A 25,586-nucleotide genomic window follows, 5' to 3' on the forward strand; every position below is an offset into this window, starting at 1 on the left:
GCTAAGCATGGTTTAGATAAGATAGCTGTTGGTAGTTTTTACCAGCTGTCTGCAGAAACTATCAGCTAGAGTTTTAGAAGTTCTTCTGAAATGATCTCTGCAGGCAAAATCAGTACAGTTTTGGCTTTCCCAACTGTTCTGACTTGCGCCTCTCTCTCTAACACCCCTCTTCTGTCCTTTGGTGCTGAAATTCCATATAAGAAACCTGATTTGGGGCTCAGAGTGAGATTAATGTACAAGTACAGAAAAATCCAAAACACTTCATACAGCTGCCACTCAAATATATGTGCTGGTGTTTTGTTTCTGTTGAGGTTTTGGGTTTTTTTGCCTGAAGTCTGTTCCGTTGTTTTTGCTGGTGCTGAATTGCTGAGGCTGTAGCCTTGTTTCTAGGTGGGGAAAAAACCCCGTGTGTTGACCTACCTAGCAGTACAAGGAAACAAAATTAATTTTGGCACTATTTTAGGCCTGCACAGCTTTAGCAAGAAATGTGTATGCACCCAACAGATTGGACTCTTGTTTCTGCATTTTAAGGTTTTAGTCCCAGAACACATTCCAGACTAGGCAGTCCGTGTGTACTGGGTACTAAGAAATGTTCCTAGGTTCAAGTAGCTTAAATGTGCAAGCTGTCTGATAGTGCCAATGTCCATCAGGAAAGTACTTAATATTTAAATTTGCGGTCTCCTGTTGAAAATTCTGTGGGAATATTCTTCTGATGCACAGCACAAAAAAATTGCTATTAAGTACCGCTGGCATATTGCTTTTTTTTTTTTTTTTCTCAATAGGGACAAACCCAGCTCCATCAGTCTGAAACTAGCTACAGAGATTAGATGTTTTCTTTTCAAGATAGTTTTAAAAACACCCTGATATCCTAACTTCATGCTGACATAAGGCAAATTATGTCTATCGCCAGGCATTGGTAAATAGGCAGTCTCCTTAATGTTTTTTATGTATTACCACTATTACCAGAGCCACATTTATAGCCTGAAAAAAGCAGGTTATGAAGGAATCACGCTTAGCTGCTCCTTATTTCTTAGCCACTTAATTAAAGCCTGCGAGATGAGCAAAGAGAGTAATCCTTTACAAAAAAACCCTTTTTTTTTCTCCCCATATTACCAACAATGAATTGTACTTCTAACTATTGGCTTGTTTTGTTCTCAACCTTTTTACGGATTGTGGGTTCTGTAGCTAAAAGTTCTGTATTAAGATTCTAGAGTTAGAAAATAATTATTTACTGTGCAATATTTTCTCTGTATGATTGAGTGCAGGACTTCTCTGTCATCAGCACAAACTGTCTCTGTTAGTATCACATTGTATAAAGAAACCATTTACAAGATGTTAGTCTATAAGGTAAATGTGGTCTTCATCTCAACTGTAGAAGTCTTTTTATACTTAAATAAGCATCTTGATATTGTTGATAAAGTCCCCTTTTTAGATTGAAAATGAAAGCATTGGTTATCACTTCCTGAAACATTTGGTTCAGGCGATCTATTGATGGGTAACTTGAGACGCCCAATATTAAGATACAGAAAATTGTCAACATCCTGACTGTATCTTAAACAAAAGCCAACATCAGCCTTGCTTTTCAGAAGATGGATTTTTATTTTCAGATAGCAAAAGCATCATTTTGAATTTACTTCTGCTAGGTCATTTGCATGGTTACTATGGATTTCCCCCCCACCCCCCCAAATTCTGCTGTTGTTTTGTTCCTGTGTGGAAGTTAACCCTTCCTTAGCATTACCCTGTGTTATATTTTAAACATTCAACATCGCGCAATGACTTACTGGCCATTCAAGACCTGTGATGTGACCTTTATCACACACTCACATCAGGCAGCAATCACCACTCACTTTGCAGCAGCCTTGCAGTCCCGTGGATCCCCAGGATTATGTGTTACAGCATGCTTTGACAGCTGTTTGTTCCACAGGCATGAACCTGAGACATACAAATAGGTATTAGCAGTGTCTAACATCCTAGCCTTAAAATGATGGAGAGGTATGCAACACAACCCATAGTCTCTTTCAGCCTTCAATGTCTCAGCCTTGCTGGAGCTTTTTATGAGTGTATATTTTTGCTGGATTTTTTTCCAGTCAGTTTTAAACTGTTTACTTAACTATTTGTCTTATTATTTATTTACATGTTGATATTACCTACCTATTATTTCTATACCTATCACTTGTTTCTCTTCTGCTTATTTCTCCTTCAATATTTTTTGTTTTGTTATTCCTTGGCTTCAGTGATTACCTCTTCTGTGAGGCGTGTATACCTGCAGTGAATGCTTTCCTACACAGAAATCCCAGAAGCATTCAGGATTATTTTGCTTAGGTAGGCTTATGCCCCAAACATATAATCTGTTTTATTTTTGACTTCAAGCCCCATGTTCAAATTAAAATAAAAAAAAAAAAAAAAAACCACAAACCAGCAGGTTATGCACCTTCAAAGATCTGTTGGCTAAATTTCTGGGCTCCATTTTGGGTCCAGTGGGTCAGGATGTCTGGAGTCCAGTCCTGTCTTCTACTGTATTGAACCTGCTTCCAGAAGGACCCACAGTGCCCACTGAAGAGCTTACTTACCGTAACTAATCTTCGAGAGTGCTGGTTCTGTGTTTTCACACTCCCTGTCCGCTTTCTCTCTTCTTCCAACGCCTTAGGCAGAGGATTCTGTGATTAAGAAAGAAACTTGAATAAATTGGGGCCATTCCCGCTCCTGCCCCACTGGGATCCCTGCAGAGTCAGGGAGGGTGCGCAGCCGGGGAATGCACCACTCCAGAGAACATCTCCCAGCTTAATTTCCTGGAGAGCACTGCTCCAGGCACATGTGCAAATATATAGAATTTATTCCTAAAACATTTGTAAGTACCTTATCATGTGAGCTTGCATTTGCCAGTGTGTTTCACGTTGGACACAGCTGTGAGAATAAATTTGCATTTAAACTGGGGTCCCATGCTGGTCTGCTGCAAGTTGATGTTTTTGGCTGGTTTTAGTGGATGGGCCAACAACTACTAGGCTGCAAGAGGAGTTGCAAGGTGTGTGGAGAGAGCCAAGGGGCTGCCCTTTTAAATATGGTGGAAACAAATCACTTGTAATAGCATCGGGTAAGCATTAAACATACTTCCATTCCAAATCTTGCCAGTTATGCTGAAGGAAGTATTTCAGGTTAACGGGGAACCCGCTGTTTCCAGCAGCAGTGGGCTGGGTGAGGGTTTGGCTGGGGGATGCTTTAACACACGGAGCCGTGCCGCAGCAAAGCTCAGCTTGTTGATGTAGCTTTTTATTTCGGGTGGTGACACCATAGCTCTGATATCTGTGTACTTGTGGGTACGGAGTACTTGTAAGAAGAAAAATAGGTGATAAAGAACTTAAGTGTTTATCCAGCAGCTGACTGTAACAGGATCTTAATTCTGGGTCCACTTGGATACCACTGTGTAAAAAATCAATTATAAGCAGATCCTCAGAAGCTTCGTTTTTAATTCCTGGTTACTGTGCATTATTCTGTGGAGTTTAGCAAGTGCTGGAGTCTGAGAGGTGGACAGAGCACGTGTAACCTTACTGGAAGTGGCTGAAGCTGTGGTACTGCTGGCTCGCTGTCTGCTTGAAGGACTTGCTTTCTGTAAGCCTTCCTAAACTAAACTAGGAGTTTGACAACTTTTCAGGAGAGGAATCAAGTGATAAATGAAGCAGGGTTTTCAGGATGAAGATTTTTGCGTTTACTGTGCCAGTCCTGAGCTTTTCGCTGCTCGGGCTTTTCCTGCTCGTCGCGTTGAACAGGGAGGGTGAAGAAAAAAAAAAAAAAAGAAAGATTAACGCTCCCCCCCGGGATCCTGCGTCAGTAAGTACGTCTCTTGTTTACGGAGCGCTGCTCGGCGCTGGCGGCGGGCGGCGGGCCCGGGAGGGGGAGCTGCCGGCCCTCTCCCGGCAGCCTCCCCGCCGGGAAGCGCGGCGGGCGGCCCGGCAGCCGCCGCCGAAGGTGGGCTCCGGAGCCTCCGTAGGTGAACCTCTCGGCGCACCAGGGGAAGGTGCCGCTGATGGGTTTTTTGCAGCGGGGTCTGAACGTGAGTCTGGGTCGCCACAGGCCCTGGGTTGGTTTGTTGCCACTGAGGACGAGCGGCCTGAGAAACCTGTTGCGGGAGCCGCACGAGGTTACGGGACACAGCTGTTGCTGGAGAGAAAAAAATGCAGTTTTGGATACCTGTGTAACGTGGAGGGAGGTGGCATGTATCTAAGGGTTATCAGCAGCTCTTAGGGTCTCCAGAGTAGCCGAGACATTAAGTGGTGCGAGGGTACCTTTACAGCTCCCGCCCCGCTCCGGGAGGTTTCTCCTGGGCTGAGCTTGGCGCAGCAAGGCTAAGGGCAGCTCTGGCCTGTGTGACTGATTGGGGCAGTGCCTCCTGTGGACTGCAGACCTTTTAAAACTGGCCTAATGGTTTATAATAATGTAAGTGAGCAAATCAGAAGTAGATATATGGGGGGCAGGCGGGGAGGGGGACAATAGTACTTCATTACTTCAGCATAGAAGGGCAAAACAGATGTAATTAAGAGTATTTTAGACTCAGAACAGGAAGTGCCAATAGTGAAACTTCAAGCATAACCAGAACTTTGACCCTTGCTTATCTGTACTGTGGTTATTTTTTTTTCCCAAATATATCAGCGTGCTGTTGTGCAAATACGATAGCTCGTGTTGCTTACAGTCTTGGAATTTAATGTAGTCTGTGCTTTTTATCTGCACAAATCTACACAAATTACTGCAAAGATTTTTAACTTGTGAGCAGACGCTAAGCTCCATTTGCAGCTGCTTTGGAAAGGTTAAAGCAAAACAGAGGCAGGTAACCAGAAACTTAGCTAGACCCATATGTGCAAAGAAGTTACCGTGATTTCTTCCTTATGCATAGTATGTATTTGTATGTTCTGTGTTTTGCTCTGCCACATATATTTCACATGTGACAATGTGGTTAAAAAAAAAATAGTGTGAACTGTGTCTGATTACATTGGTAAAGGGTAGTGTTTTAGAAATATGTAATTCGGGGGGGTGGAGTGGGGTGGTATTTGATTAATAACATGACAGTGGTACCAAAGCAGTTTAAACACAATGTGCCATTATAATGGGAAACTGCTGACTCTTGAATTAGCAGCTGTCAACTTTTTTATGGACTCTTTTATGTATATTCCATAGAGCTTTTTAAATAAAGAACAAGGCAATTGCTGAGCGTTTGCTTTTGGAAGCTTTGCTGTGGTTCTAGATGTGTAAGTTTAAATTTAAAGGAAGTGAGTACTTTCATGATACTGAATTATTCTTTAAATATATCTGATTTCTCTCAGTGTGGAGTTCTTGGAAAGAGAGGGATTACCTGCAAGCTTTAAGGGCTACGTAGTATCAGGTTTAATGTCGGCATTACCGCTTTACCTCTGCTATTCTCTAGTATGAATTACAGCTGAAGTACTGGCTGTGTGCATGGATTACAGCCTCCCTCTATTTGTACGAATGAACTTAGAAGGAGAAAAACTTAAAGTTCTGTATCTTCATTACATTATTTTTTTAAATGGTTATAACTGTGCAATCTAAGTGACACTAGAAAACTTTATTATAGTTTTCAGGGGAAGAAAGAAAACCTACTTGTTTACCTGAAACCAGCGTTATCTGATGGAGGTGGTATCTGTCTAAATCTGTGAAACACTATGACTGTTAAATGAGCTCTGATTTCTGTAAAGCTAGAAATGTCCTGAGGTATCTGACCAGTATTGCTTTATATTTAATTAAAATACAAAAACAGCATAGAATAATTTGTTTTAAACTTGCTATGTAACAGATTTTGACAGGTAATTATGAAAAGGAAGACAAAAGTCTTACAGACTACTTCTGTATCACTACAGAATTTAATAATTTTAGAGTTAAACAGGAAGGGGAGAGGGGAAGCATGTAAGATTTGTGACTGGTAAATTGGCATAAAATTATTAAAAAGAGAGAGGTCCCTGATACAGGATGAATCAAGATTGCTTCTGAAAGTGGGTTCAGCAAGCCTATTTCAATATACTGAATCTGCAAGGCTACATCTGGGCATAGCAATCACGCTGTACTTGCAGGACAAGAGCAGCCTATTCTAGGAAGCAGTTGCTGAAAGACTCAAGGTTATGTTATACGATGTGCTGTGTCTCTATTCCTACACCATAATTCAGCCATGTATTACTACCAGATTGAAGCCAAAGGTGAGCCAGGAACGTTTTTAAAGGGAGGAAGAGCAGAAATAGAAGTTGCATCTCTGATCTGCAGTATGACTGCAGCCGTAACACACAAGGCCCAATGCCAGTCACCAAGCTTTGCTCTGGGGCCTTCAGGCCATAAAATTTCACTGTCCTTTTGAAAGTACCACATCTCAAGCTCTCTGAAAGTGTTTCACAGTCAGTTGCTAGTCACGTTCCTGGCTCGAATTGATATCTTGGGGTGGGGGGAGCAGTAATGGAGCAGAAAGTTTATGTAAGTGTTGTTTGCATGTGTGTGCTTGACAGATACGCAGCCAATTTACCTGGAAGTTACAGGCTGAAATTTGCTGTGGCAGTAGCCCCCAGGAAGGGGAAATACCTTGAGTGTCTTTCCTCAAACCTTACAGCAATTGGTTTTGTGCAGTGGTTTTGCGTTTATGGTCTTTCCTAGTTTGATGGGACTTAGTGGGGGAGGAGGGGAGTGTTGAAACAATCTTGTTACAGTAAATAAGATGTGAAAACTTTTAAACCTTCCGTTGATGTGAATTGTTGAATGTTTAACAGTCTTTTGCTCCCGGTTGTTTACAGTAATTGAGTCCTTTCCCTTGTAGTGCTTGTGCTGCTGTCCTCATTAGTATGTATTCCAAGATAAATACCATACACAAGACCTGCAAATACTGTACAGCAGAAGATATATTTTCCAGTTTTGTTTGCTGAATGTTACACCTTCCAAAATACATTAGTCCCTAATACCGAGAATAAACTTCATGTCCTAAGGTAAAACAGCAAAGACAGACAATAAACCTTCTGTAATTTCCACTGCTATCACCTTTTAGGCAGTAGGCATTTAGGGATCTGAAATGTAAGGAGAAATAATAACAACTAAAACTGCCAGAGTTCTCTGATAAGTAATATCTGTCATAGTGAATTTTGGTTTTGAGCTATTATTTTTCATGAATTACTTGCTCAAGGTCTGAAAAACAACCTGGAAAGTCAAGGCATTTGGGACTGGGCAGAAGGAAAGGAGGGAAAATAAGGTTGTAGATTTAGGACCTGCAGGTTTCCTCAAGTGTTACAATGATGTTCTGGTGGGATAGGTAGCCCTCTTCCTCTACCTCATCCTATACTCTGTGACACTCTGTTTCTTGCTATCATTTGAAACTACTTGAGCAGTTCTCTGCCCCACATTGTGCTCTTCAGTGTAAATAAACCTTTTTCTCTTAGTATTTAGATACAGTAGGCAAATCCCAGGGTTGATAGCTCAGGTGTGGTTAGTTTGGTTCACTTGTTAGCCGTTGCTGGTTAAATCTGCTGTACTGTCTAGCTACCAATTGGCAGACTTAGCAAAAAGCTTTAGAAAAGACTTGCTCTGTGATCCATTTGCCAAATACAGAGTTTAGTTCCTCCTCTGTAATCAAGCTGGAGTCAGCTGATTATAGCTGAGATTTTTCATGCCAGTATCCTGCGTGTTGTCCTTTGCCTGCCTCTTTGGTCAAGTGACTCCCATTGCTGGAAAAAAATAAACTGAATCTCAAACTCCTCCAATTTAGAAGTATCTCTTGTTATCTCTAAACAGTAGGATTTCTTTCAACTATACCAGCATCAATTTGATGAGGAGGGACAACTTCCAGAAGAGTCTAAAGAACATAAAGTCTCTTCTGGAGTTTGCTATCTCCTGACAGATGGAGAAAGGTTTCAGCCCTTCAGCATGAACACAGATAGTCTGATTCAGAGGAAGCAATTGGCAGGTAGGAAATATAATGTTGGATTTTTTCCATTTCCTTCCCTGTCTACCTTTTTATTTCACTGTCAATTACACTTTTGGCATTGTGGCCAGGAAAAGAGCTTCAAGCTGGGTTGGTATTGTCTGTTGCTGTGTTTTTCTTACAGTTAGGAAAGCATTTGTGTTTTAAGTTTTCCCTTATTTAGAGTATCTGGTTTAAATGACTGTAAATCATAATCTCAAGTGATCTCACGGCTTAGTCCCTCTGCACGGAGGCCATCCCAGCTGTATTTGGGTTTATTAGCGTTTGCCATGCTGGCTGGTGCCTGGCTCCTGCGTTGTCACAAGTATCTTGTGCTTGTCTGCACCGAGCTCCCCAGCTCCCTGGCGTCCAGGCAGAGGATGCAGCCCTGACGCAGCATGGCAGGAATGCATGCAGCCAGCTGGGGCTTGACACTGTGCCTGAGTTAACAAAACTTCTTGGGACCCAGAGCACAGGGGTAATGCTGCAAGGCAGTGGCTTTAATCTGGAGTCTTTGCTATTTTCCCCAATGGTCTTGCCTTTGGAAATGCCATACAGAGACAACGGAAGTGCCTCACTTTAGATAAAAAAAGGACTTCAGTCTTATGCTGAAAAAAAGTTGTTGCATAATTTCTGGACTTCCCTAGAAGTATAGGAACATTTGCACTGAGCTGCACCTAGCCTAATGAGCCCAGCTGGAGCTGATTTGTTTCTGCATCTCTGGTACAGATAATCTGACCATGGATAATTGAGTGTTGATTCTATAAATAACCCACTTTGAAATCCTTGTCTTAAAATTGTTTTCTCTTCTTCCTGTTAGCTTCCAAACTTACTCCTCCTGTAATCATTTCTTGGCTGACCAAAGGCTACTCTCATGTCTTGACAAACATATGTACTATTCAGTCTTCCCACCTGAAGTGACATGTTACACCAAGCATGGGTGAAGCCAGGTTCTAGCACTATAAAAAGCCAGCTAAGCCCTGGTAGGAAATAATCATCCTAATATGTTTTACTTATGCTCCATTGACTTGGGTGGTTTAAATCAAAAACAACTGATACATGTCAAACATTTGATACCTTGGAAAGATGTTTATTGCATGCTTGTTCTCAGAGACCTCCTGTTGAATATCTTGTAGTTAAATGTCTTCAGGTAAAACTGATTCCTCCATGTGTACTTGCTTGCAAGTTGGACTTCAATTGATCTTGGTTTGTTTGCTTACTGTCCATATTAAAACTCGCAAGAATTTTTCTGAGTTGAGCTATGCCTTGTTTTAATGAGAAGTGATTTTTTTTTTTTCCTCCATGAGCTGATGTAAGTAATTATAGAAAGTAATTAGAGCGCCTCCTAGGAAAAATATCCCATGTCTTCAGCTGGTGAGTGTCTACACATTTCTTTTTTCCTAAAAGTTTTTCTGAAATGTAGTATGTGTGTACTTCTGAGAAGATGCATAGAAAGTTGGAACCACCTGCACTGGATGACAGGTTGTTCAAGACATTGGAAGTGGTAGGAGGGAAAGCTGAATTTGCACAGCTGTGCTTTCACAGCTGTGACACATTGTGCAGTTCATGCACCTTGGTAGGTAGTTGTCATGGAAATCATCTGTCTCTTTCCCCTGTACCATTCCTGACACATTAATACATGACAGAGGCAACATGAGTGGGCGAATAAACTTGGAATGCCTTAAATTCACATCTGCACTCTAATTGCTATGCGGCCTTGGAAAATGCCTTTCTTCACACAGCATCTGAAACACTGACCAACTGACCATGCTTCAGCAAATTTTGGAAGTCTCCATTTGTTATTGATTATATAGTAGCTTGGAAAAAACTGAGTAAAGGCCCATTTGAAAGAAATCTTTTATATAGGTAGAACAAACATTTAAAATTGTAGACATACAACATTCTCTCCCATTCAGGGCAATGATGGGAAAGCTGTTAGTATTATGAACAGGTAAATAGTTTATCCAGAACAAGTAATTTGTAGCATGTGAAGTTCATTCCAGTGAAGAATGGTTAAGAGGCGCATTCAGAGGCAGAATACAAAGTAGTTGTCACTTGGACTCTCAGAGGTTGATTTGCATCTATTTCATTCATGTGCGGTTAGGTCTGAGTTTCTTTAGTTTGCACAGTTAGAAGTCATAAATGATGCAAGTTAAAGTAGAAACCGTCTTTTTAGATCTTAAGTTGCATGTAAATATAGAACTAAAGAGATTTTTAAGGGAGAGGAACACATAAAAAATGTCCTACAAACCCACTTTTGTATTTGGGTATGTCTTTCAGTGTTGTCTGTTCAGTTTTGTTCCGTAGAAGGTTGAGAGTTTGGTTTCTTGTTTGTAAGAGCTATTGTATGTAGTGAAGGAAACATGAACAAGTGACCTCTTCAGGAGTTCTTTTGCACATTCACTTTGGAGGCTCTGTATTAGGGGGTTATCACTTGTGGGTGTTCTTGCAGCATTCTAAATAATAGATTTTATTACCTATGGCAAAAAATGTGCCTGAAAGATGTGTGAGCTGATTTATTTAAAACGTCTGGAATGAGGAAATACTCTGCACTGACAGTTACGCTGCTTTTGTAGCAGGGTTTGATAAAGTGAATTGAAACTCTAAAAATAAGCTCATTCAATTTTCAAAGCAAAACAGTGTCCTTAGTTGGGCAGATCTGTTTGGTTACCTGGATTTTCAAAAGATGTCAGAATGTTCCAAGGGAATTAATTTGATGCCTGGGAATATCCATGAGGAGTGGCAAACACAGAAAAGCATGTAAAAAAATTTCATATATAAATTTTAACTTGAGTTTCCTAAAAGATGATAATTATTGTAATAATGATAGTAGTAGTAATAATAGTAATAGCAATAAGGTTTATGTGATTATACCAATTTTGTCAAAGGATTTTTAACTCTTTGCTAATTTGGTTCAAAAATACTAAGTTTCAGCAATCTTGTGAAAATCAGAAACTGTGAAGAGACACCTTAATGTGCCCCCAGAGAACAGTATTTCATGTGGCAGTAGCACACTTGTACTGACAGTTGTCACGTGTACCTACAGACCAGACAGAGCTTATCCTGTCTCTTTTGCAGGGGGTCAAAGGACTGTGGATAGGGGATGAAACAGTGAGGGTGCTGGGGGACGGAGAAGCTCAGGGTAACAGAGTAGAGCAAATTTAGGGATCAGACCCACGGATTTTTAGAAAGATGTTTTTCATTATTTCTCTGCTTATAAAACAGCGTGTTAAGAAATATATTGTTTCACCAGATGCTGGTTTTGGATTCCAAATAACAGTTAGAGCTGAAAAAGCCAGGAGATTTAAACAATAGATTATATAAAAGTCCTGCAAAGCTATTATTCTGGGCTAATTTCAGTAAAGTTACAGTTTTTATACAAGTTTCTTCTAAGGAATGATAAAATGAGCTGGTGATGTGTTATCTTGATATTGAATAAAATCTGACATGATATTATGCACAAAAACACATCAAGAACATAAGTCTTCTAAAAACGATAGCTTGTTTTCTCAGAGGCGTAATACAGCATAGTTTTTTGCCAAACCACCTCAATAGGCCCATCTCACTCTTCTATGGCTTATATTTTCTTATCTGTGAAAAGAAATGCTGTTATAGCTGTTTGGATTAAGTAAAGCAATAAAGAAGTACCAGTTTTCTGTAACAGTTTTATGATAGATGAGGGGAAACATCCGATGATTTCCTAAAATAATAATAATGTACATAAATTACTTTTTTTGTTATTGTTTTGTGAATATCATTAAAGATGGAGATGGAGAAACAGTGAAATATTTTGCCTGATAAGTAAATAAATAAAAATCTGTATCATCAGATGACCTCGAATGTGAAAGATCTGCCTGAGGAAACAGGTCTGTTGCACAATACGAGGTATGAGAGGATGGCCATACTAAATTTTCCTCTATTTGCAACAGTGTGTCTGGAGTAAAATTATTTAAGTCAGGTGTTCGGAGGAATGAATAGGTGACTTCAAATTTGTGCATTTAGTAAACTAGAGTGCTGCTCCTCTTGTTATATTTCAGTGTTAAATGTAAAGATACTTTTTTCTTACATCCAACAAATAGCCAAATAAAAGATTTCACTTATAAAATCACCCACAAAATTCTGATTTGTCAGCGGTGCTTACCTTTGCTTGAAGGAAAGTACCGTTGCTTGATTGCTAGAAATATTTTAGCATTTCACCTGATGTACCCGCCCTAAGTTTAGGGCTGATAATACATTTCCTTGCTCTGAGAACAAAAATGGTGGAAATACCATTACCACTGGTCAGCGGGTAATAAGATACCAGTGCAGAGGAACCTGGTGCAAAAGGATGGTGAGGGCTGTCCTTGTGGTATAAGCACCAGGCACGAGGTGTGAGATGGTATTTACCTCAAACACTCCCAGACACATCAGGATGTCTCACTAGATTCATGTTGGACTACCAGAGCATCTCTTCCAGCAGAACGGGAAATTTCTGTGCATAAACTCTCCTTGCTTTTCTTTGGTAGAGTGTCACTCAAAAAAGTGTGTACCTGGGATCCACTTGCTCTGTTTTTATTTTTTTGCCTGGAGATTTGCCTTGCTGAGCTGAGAAATACGTATGACTTATAGCTGAAGATTGTCGGTTTTTCTGCAATAGCAGTGTCAGGTGGCAAATGCTGATTACACGTGTGGAATTGTGTCATTAGAAGAAGTGATGAAGTCCTACTTAAATCTCCAACTCTCTTTAAAATCAAGTTAATACCATAAATCATTAATATCCCCTTTTATAGCTGAAGAAACAGGCCTTGACACTGGAGTTAAATCTAGGTCTTCCAGTGATGTGAAGACTAACATTGTCACCAGGGCAAGGTATTCACTCTTGCATTGTTTTCCTGTCTCTCTGATATGTCAGTGATACCTTGGAGCCTTTGTCTTTAGATCTCAAAGTCCTTGCAAGAGAAGCAGACAAGTACCCAGCAGCTTAATTTTACATTTAGTGTAATTAATCGCACTATTTGAAGCATTTTTTTTTCCCTGCTGGGGTTCCCTTTGACTGTTTGTGGGGTTTTTTTTGTTTGGGTTTTTTTTAAATGCTTTCTACCAAAGAGGAATGGAAGTGTTCTGGGAAATGCTGACTGTGTGGCTTTTTATGGAATTTGGCCATTTTTAAGAGATTTGGCCACTTACATGTAATTTAGTAATATTCTAGGGATTATTCCTCCTCTCTCTTATAATTACCCTGGCAAATCCCAGGTTATCCCATAAATAAAAGATTTTCAGGAAAACAGCAGATTCATCCTATTGTGTTAAACACAAACACCCTCCTTTCCTGAATCAAGAAAGAAGAAATGCAGTGTCTTCCTCTAAATACACACTACTTTTTTTTTTTTTTTTTTTTTGCTGCTTTTAATTTTCACTTTGGTTCATTTCTGCAGTTACTTGAGTTGTATCAACAATTACAAAAGAAGAAAAAAAACCCCGCAGCCGTTTTCAGCGCTTGTTGTTCTTGGCACAGGATCAGTTCTGGTGTCCAACTGGTAGGACCTGAAACTTGGTGCTTAACAAGTGCCTGTAGTCAAAACAGTTGGTGTGTGCAAGTGCTGATCTGGTATTTGCTGCAGCAGGTCATCTGCCTGATTTTTTACCGTGTGCAGAATACCTAATCACATTGCTGTGTTTCTCTGACGGCATCTGTGGCAATGTGAATCGTTTCACGTTCCAAAAGTACATGTTTACAGTCGTCGTAGAATCAGATTAAGTTGGCAGCCTGCTCCTCTCTGTAAGTGGCTCAGTTTACATTTCTTCTTCTAGCAAGATGTTTTGCATAATTTTGCTGATCCTACTCACTGGTAGACTTTGTGAAATGGAGAATCATTTTAGTGGGTTTATGTCAGAAAGTGAAGCTTGTGTTTATTGTAAATAAACACCAGCAGAACGCTGGTTATTTTAGCACTTGATAATTTCCCAATTATGTCATTTGACCTGGAATGAAGCTTGTGATTGTTGAGCTGCATTTTATGCAGTGGATCAGTCCGGGGGTTTGAGCTGGCAGTTTATTTCCTTTGTCAGTTTACAAGAAGTATCAAAATGAAACCGACTGTGCTGTTTCCTTTCCAGTGCGCAGCGCAAGAAGGGTGGAACGGTTTGTGGATATTATTTCCAAACTTTTTCAGCTGGACTTGGAATAGTGTTTTGTCAAAAAAGCTGGTAAAGTTATACTTCGGTCTTGCAACATTATGCTGTAGTTTGCTAGCATCAAATCCAAGTTTATTTTTGCTTAACCTCACGTACTGGGTTTTGTTAGGTTTTTTCAGACTGTGGCTGCAAAATGAAAGTGCTTACAAGGTGTTTATGAACTCTTGTTATGAACCAGCTGCCAGTTACTGCAGGATGACACATTTCTGCAAGCAGTCTAGTTGTTCAGTTTTCTGGTCGCTGGCTGTCGCTTTTCGGGCATGTGTGTTTTTCTTCTGTTTTGGTTTTATTAGAATTAATACCAAGTACATTTGCAAACTTTGAACCGGGATCAGTACAAAGTGGCAGGTTTCACTTACTATTTACTGAAATTGTAAGTATACATTGCTCAACTTTGCATAGTGAAGGACTGCGCAACAAAACACCTCAGGTTATACTAGAAAATAGAAAAACTGTAATTCGTGCATAGGTGGTGTATGGAGTTACCATAAGTAACATCTTCATCAACAAGACTGTGATATGTTACTGGAAGAGAGTCACATTGTGGACGAGATACTGAACTTCATTACCATCTGCTTAAATACTGTAAATGAGGAATAACAAACAGTATTCATATTGTGTTAAGGGCAGTCAGATCACTTACTTTATGCTATTTTAAGTAAAAGGGCTATGAACTCAAGGGTTGTGATGAATACAAGCTTAAAAAGAGTTTTATTATTCTGTAAATGTTACTAACAGTAAATAACTTTCTTTCTGGGTTTTAGCAATTATATTTTGTTTGTTTTTACCAAGTGTAATACCAAGCTATAATCCATAACACTGGGTCTCTGAGTTATTTGTGGGTCAACCTAAAATTGATTTTTGCTTTAGGCCTCTTGTACGCAGGAAGTCGGATCGTGCTAAACGAGAGTAATGTTTCAAAATGACTGGTGCTGACAAAGTTCTAGTGTCTCTCTTCTGACAACGTTAGAGGGATTTTTTTGTTTTGTTTTGTTTCAACTACCTGCAAAAAAATACTCAAAAGACCAAAAGCATATCTTCCTCTACACTCAAGCTGTATTGTGACTTTTTTCCTTTGCAATCTTTCGCGTCTCACCGATGGAGAAGTCACTAACTGTGGGCAAAAACTGTTCACTTGATTTGATCAATTTTGAGCAGCGCATGTTGGGTAAGGATGAATGTAGGTGGGATATACTAAGAAATGTTTTTTGTTTGTAGTCCAAATTAGAGATATCTGCAGTTTCAGGATATATATTAAAACATCTTTTTGGGTCCAAAACTACCGCAGTCCACCTGGAAACATATGGTTGACATATTTTACTGGCAACATATTGACTGTTGTGTCGCTGTCTGTAAAGTTTGCTGTGAGCTAAGTGACTGCTTGATCTTGTGTGAGAGAGTCGAGGCAAGAATTCGAGAAGAGACTTTGTACTCAGAATGTGGTTTTGCCTCTTTCCCACACGCTGTGCTTGTGGCTCTGGAGCTCATGTTGCCTCTCTATTGCTTTGCTTTTTTGCTTATGATTAGAAGGAGATGTGGCGTTTCCTGCAAAACAGCTGCTAGTATTCCCTGGTGACCCGTCAGAGAGGATCCAGTGGAATTACACATTCAAAGGCAGACCTAGAGGACTTTGGCAGCTGCAGCAGAGGTTTTGGGGAAAGGTAGGGGGCTGCATTGTGTAGGATGCAGGAAGGAGGATTAGAAATGGAGTACAAGGGCATGGGAGAGAAGCTCTGGAGATTCAGGGACTGTTAAGTCTCCAACAACATAAGGACTTCACATCTACAAACAATTCAGATTTGGCTGAGAAAGTTGGACTATATCCATGTTTCCATAGGACGTGGAGAATCTCCTGGAATAGTTTAAGATCGTTTGCAATGCTACTGATGCAGAGTTTGCAATGCGCATTAGGACGATATGTAGCATTGGGCTTTTAGACTCTTGCCACTAACTAGAAAAAATAACAGGTATTGATCTGAAATTGATTATTTAGACAGTGCAGTTCATTCAGTGAGAGAGTGTTAAACTTTCCTCTGACATTAATGTCATTAATACATTAACTGTTTGACAGCAGAAGTCACATGCTGCTTGTCACTTGCTGCAGTGGCTGCGCTGAGACAGCTGAGAGGTTGCAGAAGGATTAATGTGGTAAAGAGGATTGTAACTTTGATTGTGTTCTCTCTGCTCTTGGATTTGACAGCAACTGGTATTTAGAAACAAAACAGAATATGTGTTGTTATTTATGTGGAGTGTAAATATCCATTTGGAAATATTTAAATGAATCAGAAAAGTTCTCTTTCATGTTTTAAACTTGAGCACGCGTTCATAGCATTGCAGGCTTCTGCAGAAACTGAAACGCGTGTAGAATTTAGGTTAGTATCTCATGAGTGATAACTGCTTTTCTAGTTGCCTTGCAGGATTTTTTCATTTTTAGGGGCAAAAATTTTCATTCTACTTTAGGTTCATTTATGTCCAGTGACTATGCCACTTCTGTATGTAAACAGGGACAGCACGTCCACAGCTGCGCATGTACAAGTTCACCTGCCCTGCTAGATATAATCTGTCTACACATGAACTGCAAATGAGTGTAGAAATTTTTACACAGATGGCTGGTTGTCTGTTGAATGTGTTAGTATGTGAATATCTGATTTTATAACAACTATTTGATGTGCAAATGTCTTTTATTCACATACTAATTTATTACATAGGCTGTATAATAACAGATTTCTATATTGTGTGTAATTCCTTGTAGATATGTAAAATATGAATAGACAAATTAGTAGAAATTTTTAAAAAACAGATGTGACCAGGAAACTCAGTTTGATAGAGGAGCACCACCACCCTGGTTTAAGCAGTTGATTTTGAGAGCTGACAGCCTGCTTGCTTTGTCATGTATTCCCATTATTTCTCTTTGAAACTTATTACCAATGTCTAAAGCTGATTTGCTACCATAGATGTAGTAAGGAAGAAGGAAGCGAGAGGCAACCTAATAGTTCTTGAGAATATATCAACATTTAGTTATGATTTATGCCCCCACCATTGAGTTTTGTCTATGAGGTTTCACGCCTTCGGCAAGTCCAGCCTCCTGCAACCATGCTTGCCCAGCTCAAAAAAAAAGTAGTTTTCTGCCCCCTTGGAAGGAGTTACTCTTCCCGCTTTCCACTGTGGCCCTACCTGCAAGGTGTTGCTGCCATCTTCTCCTGCTGACACTAAAGTGACGTTCGCTTTCGTGAGTAATTGTGCAGATTTTACCCGTCCAAGAAGTGTCTGAGAACACCGATGGTTGTGTGGCACTGGCTATTTACATTCTTCCTCCTGTGTGGCTTTACAGTGGTCGTAATTCCAATTTTGCTTCTAGGAAATTTCAAGAGAAGCTGGGTAATGCTGCTAATTCTCAAATACGTATCAGAGTCTGTTTAAAACATGGAAGACTTTCTGTAGCCATGTTTTGGGGGAAGAGGGGAGTTTGAGGAGATAAAAGGAAACACCAAATATAGCACTTGGTTCTGATCACAACACTGCCCACCAATCTGACACACTCAGGTAAAATAAGTAATCTGTAATCTTTTCCTTCCCTATCTTTTAAGTAAACATTTACTTAAAATAGTGGGATGCACTTTTTACATTGTCATGTCACAACAGTGCCTCTTCCATCATTTTCTATGTTACAATAAAAAATCCAAAGTTAATGTACTGGTTTGCTTTTGGGAATTAATAAATTGAGAAATTGAGTTGTCTAGGAAAAAGCACCAAATGTTTAGCTTGAATAAAAATCCAGTGTAAAGAGACTGTTAAAAAATAACTTGCTATGGCATGTGATACTTAGATGATTTTAACATATAATTTTAGGTGGTTAGTATCTTGAATGTCCGTCTTTCCGGAAGATTAATTTTAATAACAGAATAGTATATTTACTTCCAAATATATCCATAGGGGTGATATTGAAGACACAGTTTACAGTGGCAGTCAGTCAGTCTTGAGAAAACCTGTAGCTGTGGTGAAGATTGGAGTAATTAATCCTGAATTTATATAATTTGTGTATGGAAAATGTGGGGGTTTTCCCAAATTTCACTTTATATACAGCTTGGTTTTGTTGGTTACATAGCAGTTCCTTTTCATCAGTCCTCAAGTAATTAATGGGAAAGTTGCAACTGTTTATTAAGCTAATTTAAATTAAGTAGTTGCTGAGAAGGTTGGTGAATCTTGAAACAATTACTATTACTTAATGAAATAAATACTCTGTGAATGCAACTCTGCATTTCAGAGGCAGATGCATAGCTTACACAGTTGTTGCCACAAATGTGAGGTGAAATGAATGTAAATTAACTGCATCCTGCAAAGGACTTTTAAAGGCAGAGGCTGTACACTGAGATGTGTGGTGGGGTGAAAACTGGCAATGGCGGTTGGCATTTGGGGGGTGAGGAAACGTACTTTTTGTATTTCAAAAAATTTAAGACTGTTTCGTTCTTCGGTTGCAGGAGAATCTGGAGAGAATTTCAGCATTTGTAATTAAAGCTGTGAATATGAAGATATGGAAGTGCTTGATCTTTAATAGAAAATGCCTTTATTTAGTCATTGGAGATATAATAGAAACAGTTCAGAATATTCTTCAAACTTTTTTTAAGCATTTCTCTTTGTTCTTGAGGTATTCGCCTATTTCAGATTAATCATGGATGAATCCTTTGGCTACTGGCAAGTTTTTACTTGTGAGGATGCCAGACAAATTGTCATGTTTTGATTCTCTGTGGGAAAATTTTTCTTAGTTATCCTGGAAATATCAAACTAGCGAGCGCAAGGTTCATGATGTAAATACAAAACCTTCCCTTGCAGCAGCAGGTCGCTGTTGCTTCCTTAACCTGCTTCTGGCTGACGGGACGATGCTGTGCAAGCTCAAAGAGTAGCACCCACTTGGACTCTTCAAGTTAAGTGCTGAAGGCTTTAGACAAGGGAAATTTGCTGCGTACTGAAGGAGGAACTCCAGCTTGTCCAAAGTTTTCTGTCTATAATTACATTACGCTTGCTGCATTTGATTACTGTGTCAATAACAGGGGTACCTGGCTGATCCCTGCTGTGGAGGCTTTTGGTGCCAGGGTGCCAGCAAGCTGGAGTCAGCTGCAGCTGACTGGAAAATTCCTCTTCCCCCAGCCCGCCTGTGCTGCCCGCTGCTTCTGACTGGGGAGCACTGGGGCTGGCTCGCTGCAGGGTGAAGGGGTTGGAGAAAGGGTGTTCCCGCAAATGGGGGGACAGGACTGTTAAGGATTTATAGCACCTGTCAGCAAAAAACAACTCCTGTCTCTTGTAATATTTTGTAGTTCTGCTTAAGTTCACAGCACCAAGCCCATTGCTTGCAGCACACTGTGATCCAGCTGGCTGGCCAAGCACTAGCACTTCTCCCCTGGTGAAGTATATAATTTGTAAAGAATGGTCAAATACCTTCTTAAAGCAATCTTTTTTATTTAACAATATCAGGGATAGGACATGTAGCTTTTAAAAAATATTAATAATAACCAGCCCCAATCAATTTACTGAAGTCTGTCTGTCTGTCCTGAAGCCTATTCTCCTGTTGCGGGGTCAGCAAGGCCTTGCTTTTTGCAGTACTTAAGAGGGCTCCTGTGTGAGCGTGAACAGTGCTTACACAAGGGCCTGACCTCTAGATGCAATGTTTGTAACTGATATATAAACTTCCTGCTTTTTTGCACTTGCCATTTGCTCTGTGTGGAAAAAAATAAGCTTTTACCTTGACTGGTGCTTGGAGATAACCTCCAAGCTACGAAACAGGCAGAGCCTGCCTCTCTGGAAGGACTGGGAGCAGTAGACCTTATTATAGCTACTTCTCAGTCTTCTGGTTGTTTTCCTTATAGCTTCCCATTAAACTTGAAACAAGATAGTCATAAACTAAACTGCCCAATAACCGGGTCACATGAATTCTTCATAAACCTTTACAGAAGCAATCTCATGTCTGTCACAGAGTATTTCGCAGAGTCATCTGAGCTGTTGTTACGTACTCTCCTCTTCCTTCTTTATGTGAAAGAGCTGGGACACCTGGTGTACCTCACACAGATGCTGGTCGTTGCTTATTGCTTAAAAAATGGTTTGACATTTCTTGGTTAAATTTTCTGGGAGATTATTAGCATTTATTTTACTATTTTTTACATTTTTCAGAGCACTTCACAGAGTTGATTTTGTTTAATTATCATTTGGCTTGATTACATTCACAACAGTAATGAACTGGTGTTCTTTGGAGTGATGAAATGTTTGTAACTAGCATAGTGAGGAACAATTTCCTCTTCCCTGACTTATTTTTTATTTTTTTCTTTTAGCCTATGAAATGCTGTAAAGCTTATTATTTTTCCATTACAGAACGAAGACACGGTTCAATGTGTAAACCTTCCCCTTCTCCAGCTTCTCCAGCCTGCAATTCCAGGGCATCCCTAGTACAGATGAAACCGAAATCCTGTATCAGCGGCCATAACCCTGTCAGCAGCAACTCAAAGCCATTCAAAACGCCCAAAGACAATCTACTTACCTCCAGCAGCAAACAGCACACAGTCTTTCCTTCAAAAGTATCACGGGATAAACCATGGTAAGTACTAAAATAATAGTTACTGAAGATTTTGGTGTTCAAAAAATAAGTGTATCTATTTCACAGTCATCAAAAAAATCTGTATTCTCATCTTACCTAAGTTTACAGCTGAAGCTTCTACATTTCCTAAGGGAGGAAACTGGGATGTTTTTAAATTATATATATATATATATATAGGAAGAGGAAAAAAGACTGGATTATTTTTGCAATGTTCCTTCAAATGTCTGCATTTCTAAGATGCACATAGCAAGTTAGATATTGACCCAGTTTGCTATCTTTAAGGTCCATCTTCCATTACAGTATCAGCCCTTAGAACTGATGCTTTTAAACTATAGGAAAATTTTGGAAGAGTTCTTAATATTGGCTTAACTGATGTTCATGAAAACTTACTGGTTTTAGTAACTTATCTTTAACAGCAGCTGCTCTTGGGGCTCATTGTGTATTTTGATAATGTTTGATGCCTTATAAGAAGAAGAAGAAAATTCTGGCTGCAAAAATCACTATTTTGGGGGAGTCTTACATCATGTACTGTGATATATATACACATATAGGCTTTGAGACTGCCAGGCCCATCCTCCCGTGACTGTGATGATAGCAACAGAGTTGCAAAAATGTAAATGAGAGCAGAAGTGGGTCACTATTTTATCCCATAAGAAACTGTTTTGTCTTTAGTTATCTACAGAAAAGATGCTTTGTGATTAGGTCACTAGGTTGGTGACTCAAGAGATCTGGGTTCAGTTCTTGGTTCTGCACAGGCTACTGTTACGACTTCATCTCCTCGGCCTCAGTTCTGTGTCTGTAAACTTGAGATAGTAGGACTTCCTTTTTCTTAAGTTTTATCTACTTACTGTGTAAAGATCCTTCCCTTTTATATGTAATACCTAGCATAATAAGGTCATGATTTTGGGTAGCGTTTCTGGATGCAACTGCCTTAAAGCAGTAAATAATCTAATGCAAACCATTTACTCATGAGACAAAGCATAAACTCAAATTATTTTAAAGTAATAGCTCATGTTTTCTGCCTGAAACATGCAGTAGTTGGTATGATTTCAAAGAGAGCAGCTTCTGCCTAGCTGCAGAATTTATCTTGCACTGGAACAAATGATCAATATCTAATCTTCTTATAAATCCGAACCCACCATCTCTATAAGCATGATGAGCATTGTGGACAATTATGGTATATAATTCTGAAAAGAGAAAATCTAGATGTTTAGGTTACACACACACATACACACAGATGAGAAAGAGGCTATTCTAGTTAAGGTGTAAATGCCTCATTTACTATGTAAAAAAAAAATATTATTGACTGAATAGTGACCTTTTCTTCTGAATGTTGGAGAGGAATTTTATACAAGACAGGATTTTTTTTTTTTTTTTAAGTCTAATTAAAAGAAAATCAGAAAGGACTTTAGAGTATTAACACTATTGACTATAAACCTGTTTCTCATCCTAGTGTTACAGACAGCAACTTACATATCCACATTTCAGCATAGTAACTGAATCTATAAACAATATCTTCCATTCTGGCAACAGATGGCACTCCGTCAGTCAGCAAAAGCTGGAAGGGAACAAAATAACTGAGCATTTCAACCAATCCCTTTTCCCTTTATTGGGAACATCCCAAACATTTACTGATGATTAGCAAGGTAAATTTAGCTGTTTAAAACTGTTGTACTGCTCTGTTAGTACTTTGGCAGTGAATATGTCAGTAGTTGTACCTGTGAATTACCTGATTTTTGCAGCTTTCCTGGGAGATAATACTGTGGTTTTGTTTGCCAGTGGCGAAAAATAGGGCATACAGTAGTTAAAGATATTTTAATTATCACATAACAAATCACAAACAGTCTAAAGTGGAGATCAATGAAAGTGTCTTTCAAAATTTAGTGTTAAGTGCCTTAGATTACATGACCTGTTAAAGAATAAAATCAGTCTGGTAATCATCACAGGTTATAGAGAACTGACAGCTGTTACAGAAGAAAATGTTTGTTCCTATTCCATTAGTGGATTATAATTTTTATTTAGAATTTTAGAAAATATTTAGCAGGTCTGATTTTCTTAAAGGAGAAATTATTCATAAAATTTATTCTTTTTTAAGATTATATCTTCCATTCAGCTGTCTGTACAAGCCATAGAATTTCATCCACTTACCTTTTAGAAAGAAATACTCAGTTGACACAAATACATTTGTCTCAAAAATGCAGATAAGATTCATCATGTATCCAAGCGTGTTGTGGTTTATCATCCTCAAAAGCTTCCAGTTATTCAGTGCTTTTGTCTGTTACATTGTAGTCTCGTACCACAAATACTTACTTGACATAGGTTCTTCCAGACAGTTATCAAATTAGCTTAATTCAGGAATTGTATCACTTGTAATGATTGCTTCCCAGACCTGGAATAACCTTTGTTGTGCTTGCCTGATTCTTTCATACAGCATCTCTTTTAAATTTTAGCTGTTAAAATTAGTAGTGCTATTTCAGCAATGGCCTCTGCAACAGCATGGCCCAGTAGATCTGTCTGTTGTCATGCCTGCCTGCATGTAGACCCAACTCTTCTGTTGTTTAAATCATTATAGTTTTGGTTGAGTCATCATCTTAAACACTGACCGAGTAGCTCTTTCTCTTCTTCACATCCTGTGTTGTTGTAAGATGTGCTGCAGATGCTCAGGTTGCCCCTCACCTAATGCTTTAAAAAGCATGATCAGAATGATCAGATGAAAGAGATCTGGAACTGTTTCATTTTTGTAGCCACTGTTTTAATACTTCCCTTCTTGTAGTTGGAATATGAAGGATTATTGTGAATACATCATCCAGAAATATCTGTGAGCTCTGATTTTTTTCCCCTGTATCTCTCTAACATCGTTGCTATTAATACAGCAGTGCTTAGAGACTGGAGCGGTGCTGGAGCACCACTACGCTGTGCACAAGATAAATGCAAACCATCATTTTCTGAAGCTTGCAGTTGAGGTGGTAAGAGGTATAGCAAAAGGGTAGAAAACAGAGAGAAAAAGGCAAAGAATAAGATGATTGGTGGTAATAACAATAATAATGAACAAGCAATCATAATTAATAAGACTAGCCCAGACACCATTCATAAAAGGCATTCCTGTGGCCAGGAACTCTCTCCCTCACTGCTGACCTGCCCAAAGGATGGCACTTTGCTTGCCATGCCCCAGCGCAGCATCTGAGTGCTGCCATGGAGGATTTTGATGCTGTGATGCTACAGGGTGTTCATTTCCACCCATCCATGATCCTGAGGCAGTGTAAAATTGGGGTAAAATGATAAAGTAAGCTAGCCCTGAGAGACCAGCTGCAGCAAGTCTCCTTGATCTCTCTTCATGAGGATTAGCCATTGCCTGCCAGAAGTTCTGAAAATTAAGAAGATAAGATGAAAATTATGTGGGTTTTATCAACATGTAGAAAACTGACACTCTTCCTGTAAACAGAAATAGGATCACAAAGGTATACCTATGGGTAATCATTTAAAATTTATAATGTTACTTTTCAAAGGATTTTTTTTTTAATCATCTCTTAGTCTTTATTTCTTTGTGTTAGGAAATACCATTACTCATACTGAGGTTGAGAAAGTGAAGCTAGTCAAGATTTAAGGGTATTCCTAATGCAGCATGGACTTGGAAACAAAATTCAGCAGAGTAAACTTGGACCACATATTCTAACAATAAATCACAAATACTTAATTACACCGTAGAGGCGACCCCAGCAATGTAGAATAGAGCAATGTTTTATGTTTTTAAATGTTTGTGAATTTCTTTTCTCACAAACTTGAAAAGAGTTGAATGAGTGGCTGAGATTTTAGAATGAATATAGTTATGAATGACCAAAAAAACCCCAGCAAAATTACTTAACAGCTGGGAAAAATAATTTTTAAAAGCCTGAAGAAAGGAAAACAGAGGTAATAAGGAGCTCCAGGTACAAGGAGTATTACATACTACAATTATTCTTATTGCTTGGGAATGACAGTGACAAGCAATGGCTTGGAACTAAAAAAAATTGCCACAAGATACTTAGGAGGGAAATTCACTCTTGTATTGGGAGTTTGTCACAGGTTCTGCTGAATGAGTAGTTAGAACAGAATAGAACAAGACAGAATAATTTCAGTTGGAAGGGACCTACGATGATCATCTAGTCCAACTGCCTGACCAAGAACATGAGAAAACAGAAGGAAATAATTTATCTTATCTGAAAAAGAGAATGAGCTTTTGAAGCCTGTCATGATCAAGCACTTTGTGTAGCCCTTAGTTATTTTTGTAGCTTTTTTCTGGTTCCCTTCTAATTCACCAACATTGGTATTGAACCACTGCTCAGCAACACTGGAAGCCATATTCCAGTATCAGTATAAACCAGGGATGTGTGAAAACTAAATTTGCTTCTTAATCTTACTTGCCATACCCCTTTTTTAATATAAGCATAACAATACAGTAAAAGCTCATATTGCTTACCCACTGTAACCACTAAATATTTTTGTCACTATTTTCCAGTATGTTGTTTCCCCATATTTCACTGCAGACTGAATAGCTTGTTATTTCATGTGTAACTTTACATTTGCTTGTATTAAAATATCTTTTTGAATTAATGAGCTTTACCAAACACTCCATGCTACGTTTTATAACTGCCTTTGTCTCTTCATTATTTAGTTTCCCTCGATCCTGATTCCATCAGCAAATGTTATCACCAGTAATCTTATATTTATTTCTGAAGATCAGTGAAGTTTTCAGTCATGTCAGACTTGGTAATGATGGCTAAAAAGTCCCCCTAGCAAGCACCCTTTTTGAATCGTAAATCTCTGAAAAACTAGGTCTTAATTTTATGTTGTTTAACATTTGCTTTTAAACTGTTCTTTTTTTTGTTTTATAATGCCTTTCAAAAGTCGGAACAT

General features: G+C 39.1%; 1 protein-coding gene across 3 annotated transcripts in view; it reads left to right on the forward strand.

Annotated features, from left to right (window-relative positions):
* The window catches only part of ATXN7L1 (ataxin 7 like 1), a 131,689-nt gene that overhangs the window by 65,299 nt on the left and 40,804 nt on the right, over positions 1-25,586 (forward strand). For all 3 annotated transcript variants that reach the window (XM_052789847.1, XM_052789848.1, XM_052789849.1), the window contains exon 4: positions 20,471-20,693. In XM_052789847.1, the coding sequence (XP_052645807.1) occupies positions 20,471-20,693 (223 nt within the window). The remainder of the gene's footprint in view (positions 1-20,470; positions 20,694-25,586) is intronic.

The sequence above is a fragment of the Harpia harpyja genome, chromosome 6 (assembly GCF_026419915.1).
Source record: "Harpia harpyja isolate bHarHar1 chromosome 6, bHarHar1 primary haplotype, whole genome shotgun sequence".
In the NCBI taxonomy this organism is placed as follows: Eukaryota; Metazoa; Chordata; class Aves; order Accipitriformes; family Accipitridae; genus Harpia; species Harpia harpyja.